Source organism: Oncorhynchus mykiss, chromosome 24, assembly GCF_013265735.2.
Source record: "Oncorhynchus mykiss isolate Arlee chromosome 24, USDA_OmykA_1.1, whole genome shotgun sequence".
Classification (NCBI taxonomy): Eukaryota; Metazoa; Chordata; class Actinopteri; order Salmoniformes; family Salmonidae; genus Oncorhynchus; species Oncorhynchus mykiss.
Window position 1 is genome coordinate 14,019,694 of NC_048588.1, and position 9,719 is coordinate 14,029,412.

The 9,719-nt window shown below is 42.8% G+C and overlaps 1 protein-coding gene across 1 annotated transcript; it reads right to left on the reverse strand.

Moving 5' to 3' along the window:
• Positions 1 to 2,286: 2,286 nt before the first annotated feature.
• Positions 2,287 to 6,354, reverse strand: LOC110503806 (pannexin-1). Its single transcript, XM_021582344.2, has 8 exons — positions 5,023 to 6,354; positions 4,795 to 4,910; positions 4,466 to 4,650; positions 4,095 to 4,281; positions 3,907 to 4,007; positions 3,604 to 3,823; positions 2,525 to 2,843; positions 2,287 to 2,426 (listed from the first exon to the last, which is right to left on the reverse strand). The coding sequence occupies exons 1-8, from the start codon at positions 5,201 to 5,203 to the stop codon at positions 2,341 to 2,343; spliced, it is 1,395 nt and encodes a 464-aa protein (XP_021438019.1). The 5' UTR covers positions 5,204 to 6,354; the 3' UTR covers positions 2,287 to 2,340.
• Positions 6,355 to 9,719: the final 3,365 nt, after the last annotated feature.

Below are 9,719 nucleotides of genomic sequence, written 5' to 3' on the forward strand. Positions count from 1 at the left end.
CAATCCCAGAACAACAGCAAAATACCTTGTGAAGATGCTGGAGGAAACGGGTACAAAAGTATCTTTATCCACAGTATAACGAGTCCTATAAATCGACAACCTGAAAGGCCACTCGGCAAGGAAGAAGCCACTGCTCCAAAACCGCCATAAAAAATCCAGACTACTTTCTGGAGAAATGTTTTCTGGTCTGATGAAACAAAAATACAACTGTTTGGCCATAATGAACATACTTCTGTTTGGAGGAAAAGGGGGACGCTTGCAAGCCGAAGAACTCCTAGCTTAAGGACACCGAAGTCAAGGTATTGGAGTGGCCATCAAAAAGCCCTGACCTCAATCCTATAGAAAATTAGTGGGCAGGACTGAAAAAGTGTGTGCGAGCAAGGAGGCCTACAAACCTGACTCAGTTACACCAGCTCTGTCAGGAGGAATGGGCCAAAATTCACCCAACTTATTGTGCGAAGCTTGTGGAAGGCTACCCAAAACATTTGACCCAAGTTAAACAATTTAAAGGCAATGCTACCAAATACTAATTGAGTATATGTTAAACTTCTGACCCACTGGGAATGTGATGAAATACCCCCAAGCCATTAGACAGCTGGAAATTTATAAAAATCGCCACCAGACAATTTACATTGACCCCCCCAACTTGCTGTTTGTTACCTATGCATAGTCACTTCACCCCCACCTACATGTACAGAATACCTAAACTAGCCTGTACCCATGCACACTGACTCGGTACTGGTGCCCCCTGTATATAGCCTCATTGTGTTACTTTTTATTTTAGCCTACTTGGTAAATATTTTCTTCTTCTTGAACTGCACTGTTGGTTAAGGGCTTGTACAGTTGAAGTCGGAAGTTTACATACACTTGAAGTCATTAAACTCGTTTTTCAACCACTCCACAAATTTCTTGTTAATTAACAAACTATAGTTTTGGCAAGTCGGTTAGGACATCTACCTTGTGCATGACACAAGTAATTTTTAAACAACTGTTTACAGACATTATTTTACTGTATCACAATTCCGGTGGGTCAGAAGTTTACACACACTAAATTCAGTGTGCCTTTAAACAGCTTGGAAAATTCCAGAAATGTATGTCATGGCTTTAGAAGTTTCTGATATGATAATTGACATCATTTGAGTCAATTGGAGTTGTACCTGTGGATGTATTTCAAGGCCTACCTTCAAACTCAATGCCTCTTTGCTTGACATCATGGGGAAATCTAAAGAAATAAGCCAAGACCCCAGAAAAACAATTGTAGACCTCCACAAGTATGGTTCATCCTTGGAAGCATGAAGGTACCACGTTAATCTGTACAAACAATAGTATGCAAGTTTAAACACCATGGGACCAGGCAGCCATCATACCGCTCATGAAGGAGTCTCCTAGAGATGAACGTACTTTGGTGCGAAATGTGCAAACCAATCCCAGAACAACAGCAAAGGACCTTGTGAAGATGCTGGAGGAAACAGGTACAAAAGTATCTATATCCATAATGACCATCGTTATGTTTGGAGGAAAAATGGGTAACCTTGCAAGCCGAAAAACATCATCCCAACCTGAAGCACGTTGGTGGCAGCACCATGTTGTGGGGGTACTTTGCTGCAGGAAGGACTGGTGCACTATACAAAATAGATTGCATCAAAATGGTTTAAGAACAACAAAGTCAAGGTATTGGAGTGGCCATCACAAAGCCCTGACCTCAGTCCTATAGAAAATGTGTAGGCAGAACTGAAAAAAACGTGTGCGAGCAAGGAGGCCTACAAACCGGACTCCGTTACACCAGCTCTGTCAGGACGAATGGGCCAAAATTCACCCAACTTATTGTGCGAAGCTTGTGGAAGGCTACCCGAAACGTTTGACCCAAATAACAATTTAAAAGGCAATGCCACCAAATACCAATTGAGTGGATGTAAACTTCTGACCCACTGGGAATGTGATGAAAGAAACAAAAGCTGAAATCATTCTCTACTATTATTCTGACATTACACATTCTTAAAATAAAGTGGTGATTCAAACTGACCCATGACAGGGAATGTTTACTAGGATTAAATGTCAGGAATTGTGAAAAACTGAGTTTAAATGTATTTGACTACGGTGTATGTAAACTTACGACTTCCACTGTAAGTAAGCATTTCATGATAAAGTCTACACTTGTTGTATTCGGCACATGTGGAAAATAAAGATTGATTTGAATACAACTCTGTCCCATTGACATCAAGACATCTGGTTCACCTTAGTCTGAGTCGTTTAGATAAAGGCTTGTTGGATCTCTGGGTATTAGAACCTCTGGTTTCTAGTGTCCCACAACCCATTGGGGCTGTTCCTTCATGGCAACGATCAGATAATTCGCTGTCGGACCGCCCCCTCGTCACTCCGCTTTCCGCCTGTCATTGCACTGTTGCCTGGCAACAAAGCAGAGAATTCTGGCGGGAAACAGAACATTATGAATTTCAGTTTGCAATTTAATTTCCCATAATTCCAATTCTGCTTCCTCTCCCCATCCTCATCCTTTCAGACTCACCTGTCATTTCAGTGGCACTGGTCTGGCTTTGGCATGAGTCTGGGGAAGCTGGGCTGGGGGTTGGGGCCTTGCTACTAGCCTCCCCAGCAGCAGGGTTAGCATTAGCAATATGGCTAACTTTAGCAATAGGGTTATCATTAGCTTTAGCATCAAGGCTAGCATTTGTATTGGTCGTTTTGTCACTAGCATTGAAGGTAGCTGCGGTGCTCCTCTTTCCGTCCGTAACATCAGTCTTCACCAGACATAGCATCTGAAGCAGTTCCATGGCGTCAAAGTCCTCCCCCTCACACACCCCCCTCCTCCTCAACAACTCCAACACCTACAACACAGAGCTATACAGTTACACATAGAGAAACAGATTTGGCAGGGCCTTCAAATCCCCCCAAAAGTTACACAGCAGTACCATTGAGAGCATATTGACTGGCTGCAACACTGCTTGGTATGGCAACTGCACTGGGGCCAAGCTCCCTGCCATCCAGGACCTCTGTATCAGGCGGTGTGAAAGGAAGGCCTGGAAAATTGTTCAAGTCTCCAGCCACGCAAGTCAGACTGTTCTCTCTGCTTCCACGCAGCAGTACTGGAGAAACCAGTCTGACACCAACAGGCTCCTCTTTATCCCCAGGCCATAACACTGCTAAGTAACTAACAAAATGGTTACACAGACTGTCTACATTGGCCATTCTATTTTTGCACTAAGTCTATGCACCCTACACACTCCCAAGACATAATTTGCTCTCACACACATTCTTACTGACTCTACACACACTCACATTAACAATCATATTCTGCTCCATACTCTGTTTATCCTGATGCCTAGTCACCTTACCCCTATACATATCTACCCCTGCCACACTAGTATGCCTGAACATTGTAAATATGGTGTTGGCACTGACCATGGAACTGATCTTGTATATAGCTAACTTACTTATGTTCTTCTTATTTCTAGTGTGTTTTTGTTCTCCTTTACCATTTTCTATAGTACTACTAATATTCATTATTGCATTGTTGGGAAAGATCAAGCAAGATAGGCATTTCACTGTACTTGTGCATGTAACAATAAAAACTTGAAACTCCACCACCTTCATGTACTTGTAGGACTTGAGCTCGCTGAGGTTTTCTTCCAGGAAGAGGAAGTAGAGCGTCAGGTCATCCCATTGGCCCTGCGGGAGGGGCAGAACACTGATGGTGGGCAGTGATTGGTAGGACTTCAGGAAATGGGTGTGTGATTGAAAGAAGGGGCGCAGAGCGGAGTATATCACCACGGGAACCAGCATGGCGTACACCAGCAGGTTAACAAAGCTGAAATCACAATCCAGTAAACCTTATTTAAAAAGGGAACAACAAAAATGACTGGCTAAAAGATAAAAAGGTGGTGTAAAAACCTTAGCAAAGTGAATACTCCCACGGCGACCAGCTTGCACTGTAATTGGTCGGGGATTGAGGTGTCATTGGCCAGGAGTCCGGTGCGCAGGGAACAGCCGAACTGTGGGCAGGATCACAATGTAGAACCAATAAGTTAGCCAGATAACTCACAGCACAAGATCAATAAGTTAGGGTCAGGGTTAGTTACCTGGTCAGTGAGGGAGGCGAGGCGGAGGTAGTAGCCCAGGTAGACACAGGCCAGAAGCAAGGTGAGCAGGTTGAGGCCTCGACACAGCAGGTAGCGCCACAACACCACGACACTCCTCCTCTTGGTCAGCAGATACTGCTCCACCACCGGGTACATGAAACAGCCCTCAGTAGGGTCGGACGCACCACTGGAGAGAGAGACAGAGAGAGTTAGCAGTGGTGGAGGACAGACCCATTGGAGTGGATTAATGGAACAGTATCAAACACTTCAAACGTTCTCCATGTGTTTGACTACATTCCATTCATTTCATTCCAGCCATTCAGTCTGTTTCTTCGGTTCGGTGCCTAATGAATACAACCTAGTTAGCCTACCTGTCTGTGTGTTCCCCAGCAGTGGCCATGCGTTTAGCCAGAGTGACAGCACGGTTGTAGCAGCGGTCGAGCTCTTCTATGATGAAGCTAAGGTCTGACTGAAGCAGAGGAGAGGCAGAGAAACGCCAGAACACCGCTGGACTATACATAATTACTGCTACCAGCAGCAGGATATAGGGGAAGAACTGAGAGAGCGGGGGAAGGGAGAGAGAAAGGAGGGTGGACAAAGGGCGAGAGGAAGGAGAAGAGGAGAACGGTTAAGTGTTAGTTCCCTATGTGTGTCCTTGTGTAGCCATAAGTGTATGGCTGTGTGTGTGTGTGTGTGTTACCTTGTGTAGCCATAAGGGTAGTGTGTGAGTGTGTAGGGCTGCCCAGCAGTAGGAGTCTACATACATGGCCTGACGCCAGGAAAAGTTAGCTGGAGGGAAACAGCTGATCTGAACACCTGGGAGACAAGACAGAAAACACACACTGAATAATCACTAAGTGATACCATCATAATTTAGTGATTCATTAATACACACAAGTAGCTTCCCCCACACCGTGACCTTACTCACCCACAGAGACCTCCTGGGCGAAGGCTAGAGAGATAAGGAGGAGAGGGAGTCCCACCGCCACGCACGTCACCATCTTGTCCATGGCTAGCTCAGTGCGCACGGCGCGGTACCTTGCCTGACCCGGCTCCTTCAGGAGGAAATCGCTGAACACATACTCTGTAGCGACGTGGGCGATAGCCATCTCTGGCTCTGTTGTCTACTCAGCAGAGATCGACCCACTGTTACTTTTCTAAACTAGTTTACCCTCGTGCCTCGCGAGCTCGAAATGACAACACTGCAGTTGAAACTGAAAGACTCACAATTGAAATGTTGACAACAGCTAGCTAAGCCACGGGTAAAATTAATGTAATGAGTGTGGCACGTGTACTGTACGCTTGGCCCAACAACAAATCAAGCCATGCTGTGAATTGACCTAGCAAAATACACTTTCTGGTTGAAATTAGCTACCTGTGCTGTAAAATATTTGGTGGTGCACAACAAAGCAATTGCTGTGAACCAATTTAAATGCGAGAGTTGTATATCCTTTCTGGGAGGGGGTAGGGCCGTCGCGTAGATTGTGTATATAAGACGTCCCAAGGATTCCGGAAATAAGGTATACTTAAATGTTACGCTTAGCCCCGCCCCAATAACTTCCCAGTGTGCCTTGCCTTTTGGATTGAATTGTAAAGTTTACCACCCATGACTGTATTTGTTAGTGATTGAGATATACTTGTTGAATTCGGTAATTTACTCTATTGTGGTCTTATTTATTTTTTTAATCAACCTGCAGTAGAGCGTGTTGGAAAAAAAGTTAATATTTCATGTTTTTTAAATGTAGTTGGTGGGACTTCTCATTTAGTTTTGAGTCCATACCATAAACATTTTAAGTAATAATGACTTTTCATTGACTTTGAGTTGAAGTTACTACAGGTGTTTTTGTAAAAAAATGCCTTGGAGTTTATAGTGTACTCCCTTGCTTTCTTTATTATTTCCTTTTTTCCCAAATGTCTTTCACTGTGTCACCTGAATCACTCGCAAAAGTCAACAGGACACTGCAGTTGCACTGACTTAAACGTAATAAACTGTTCCATCCTCTCTGCATGCACTGTAGCTACTGTACATGTTGTTGTGTCTGACGAGAGCTGTGCTATTACCTGAGGCCTGAGGGAGAGAGCGTGAGGGGTCCTGAGAATACAAAACATGCTCTTTCCATAACATAGACTGACCATGTGAAAGCTATGATCCCTTATTGATGTCACTTGTTAAATCTACTTCAGTCAAAGTAGGTGATAGGAAAGAGACAGTGCCATTCAAATAGTGAATAGGCAAGACAAATAATGTACAGTTGAAGTCGGAAGTTTAAATACACCTTAGTCAAATACATTTAAACTCAGTTTTTCACAATTCCTTACATTTAATCCTAGTAAAAATGTCCTCTCTTTGGTCAGTTAGGATCACCACTTTATTTTAAGAATGTGAAATGTCAGAATAATAGTAGAGAGAATTATTTATTTCAGATGTTATTTCTTTCATCACATTCCCAGTGGGTCATAGGTTTACATACACTCAATTAGTATTTGGTAGTATTGCCTTTAAATTGTTTAACTTGAGTCAAATCTTGTTTTGAGTAGCCTTCCACAAAGCTTCCCACAATAAGTTGGGTGAATTTGGGCCCATTCTTCCTGAGCTGGTGTAACAGAGTTGAGTTTGTAGGCCTCCTTGCTCGCACACGCTTTTTCAGTTCTGCCCACACATTTTCTATAGGATTGAGGTCAGGGCTTTATGATGGCCACTCCAAAAGCGTGACTTTCTTGTCCTTACGCCATTTTGCCACAACTTTGGGAGTATGCTTGTGGTCATTGTCCATTTGGAAGACCCATTTGCAACCAAGCTTTAACTTAACTGATGTCTTGAGATGTTGCTTCAATATATCCACGTAATTTTCCTCCCTCATGATGCCATCTATTTTGCGAAGCGCACCAGTCCCTCCTGCAGCAAAGCACCCCCACAACATCATGCTGCCACCCCCGTGCTTCACGGTTGGGATTGTGTTCTTTGGCTTACAAGCCTCCCCCGTTTTCCTCTAAACATAACGATGGCCAAACAGTTCTATTTTTGTTTCATCAGACCAGAGAACATTTCTCCAAAAAGTATGATCTGTGTCCCCGTGTGCAGTTGCAAAACGTAGTCTGGCTTTTTTATGTCGGTTTTGGAGCACTGGCTTCTTCCTTGCTGAGTAGCCGTTCAGGTTACGTCGATATAGAACTCGTTTTACTGTGGATATAGATACTTTAGTAGCGGTTTCCTCCAGCATCTTCACAAGGTCCTTTGCTGTTGTTCTGGGATTGATTTGCACTTTTCACACCAAAGTACGTTAATCTCTATGAGACAGAACACATCTCCTTCCTGAGCGGTATGACGGCTGCGTGGTTCCATGGTGTTCATACTTGTGTACTATTGTTTGTACAGATGAACATGGTACCTTCAGGCGTTTGGAAATTGCTCCCAAGGTTGAACCAGACTTGTGGAGGTCTACAATTGTTTTTCTGAGGTCTTGGATGATTTCTTTTGATTTTTCCATGATGTCAAGCAAAGAGGCACTGAGTTTGAAGGTAGGCCTTGAAATACATCCACAGGTACACCTCCAATTGACTCGAATTATGTCAATTAGTCTATGAGAAGATTATAAAGCCATGACACAATTTTCTGGAATTTTCCAAGCTGTTTAAAGGCACAGTCAACTTGTATGTAAACTTCTGACCCACTGGAATTGTGATACAGTGAATTATAAGTGAAATAATCTGTCTGTAAACAATTGTCGGAAAAATTACATGTGTCATGCATATAGATATCCTAACCGACTTGCCAAAACTGTAGTTCGTTAACAAGAAATTTGTGGAGTGGTTGATAAACTAGTTTTAATGACTCCAACCTAAGTGTATGTAAACTTCCGACGCAATTGTAAGTGCCTTTGAACAGGTATGGTAGTAGGTAGGAGTGTACCGAGTAGTTGGACAAAATGAGTATTGTAACAGATACGGGCAATTTTCTAGATACGATTATGATCCAAGTATTTTTTGTAATTATCTGTGATAAGAAAAAAAACATTATTTTCAGGTGCAAGTAAGCATCTATCTCATGTCAGTCAGTCACAGAGTTCCTAAACCACAATGTACTGTATTTTAGTCAGTCATGTAGAGGTTCTACGTGGTCTAAATAAATAAATAACACAGACACACACCTCCTAAACTGCTCCTAATCTGCAGTAAAAACGTGCAGGGAGGTATTTTGCCAACATCTATACTGAACAAAAACATAAACGCAACATGCAATAATTTCAACGATTTTACTGAGTTACAGTTCATATAAGGAAATCAGTCAATTTAAATAAATTCATTAGACCCTAATCTCTGGACCCATGACAGCGCCTAGGAGGGCATAGGCTGATCCACTAGGGGGGGCAGGCCCAGCCAAGCGGAATGAGTTTATCCACACAAAAGGGTTTTATTACAGACAAAAATACTCCTCAACTTCATCAACTGTCCGGGTGACTGGTCTCAGATAATCTGGCCAAATTCTCTAAAATGACATTTGAGGCGGCTTATGGTACAGAAATTAACATTCAATTATCTGGTAACAGCTCTGGGGGACATTCCTGCAGTCAGCATGCCAATTGCACGCTCACTCAAAACTTGAGACATCTGTGGCATTGTGTGACAAAACTAAACATTTTATAGTGGCCTTTTATTGTCCCCAGCACAAGGTGCACCTGTGTAATGATCATGCTGTTTAATCAGCTTCTTGATATGCTGCACCTGTCAGGTGGGTGGATTATCTTGGCAAATGAGATGTAGACAGGGATGTAAACAACTTTGTGCACAACATTTGAGAGAAATAATTGAGGCTTTCTGTGGGAAAAAGGGGATGGTGCAACTCAATATTCGGAAGGTCAAATCAAATCGTATTAGTCACATGCGCCAAATACAACAGGTGAAATGCTTACTTACAAGCTCCTAACCAACAATGCAGTTAAAATATATATAGGTATGAATAAGAATAAGAAATAAAAGTAACAAGTAATTAAATAGCAGAAGTAAAATAACAATAGTGAGACTATACACAGGGGGGTACCGGTACAGAGTCAATGTGCGGGGGCACTGGTTAGTTGAGGTAATATGTACATGTAGGTAGAGTTATTAAAGTGACTATGCATAGATGATAACAACAGAGAGTGGCAGCGGTGTAAAAGGGATTGGGGGAAATGCAAATAGTCTGGGTAGCCATTTTGTGCTCTAAATGTTTGGTGTACTCAGTGTATATTACATATGCCACTTGGCAGACGCTTTTATCCAAAGCAACGTACAGTCATGTGTGCCTACATTTTACATAAGGGTGTTCCTACGAATCGAACCCACTATCCTGGCGTGGCAAGCACCATGCACCATGCGCTTAGCCTGACGATTCACACTAAATTCTTATAAATTCTTCTGCTGCTCTGTCGTTCGCTACATACAGTCTTTTGAGACTGCCATTATTGAAGTTGTGCGTGGTGATTAGGGGCGTTGTACAAAACAGTCATAAGCGATTGAATCGTCTCTAACCAATCAGAGGATCAAAGCCAAGTACACATTTTCAAACCAGAGATAATAGATAAAGTGACAAGACGCTTGTGTCTCTGCCCTAACAATAGCTCCCGCCTATTCCTCTCTTTGGATTGA

Excerpts from the sequence above, each read along its gene's own strand:
- LOC110503806 (XM_021582344.2), bottom strand. The coding sequence starts at position 5,203 with ATGGCTATCGCCCACGTCGCTACAGAGTATGTGTTCAGCGATTTCCTC. Across the intron at positions 4,651-4,794 it reads TACCCTTATGGCTACACAAG|TTCTTCCCCTATATCCTGCT; the intron begins GTAACACACACA and ends CCGCTCTCTCAG. Across the intron at positions 4,008-4,094 it reads TCGCCTCCCTCACTGACCAG|TTCGGCTGTTCCCTGCGCAC; the intron begins GTAACTAACCCT and ends TCCTGCCCACAG.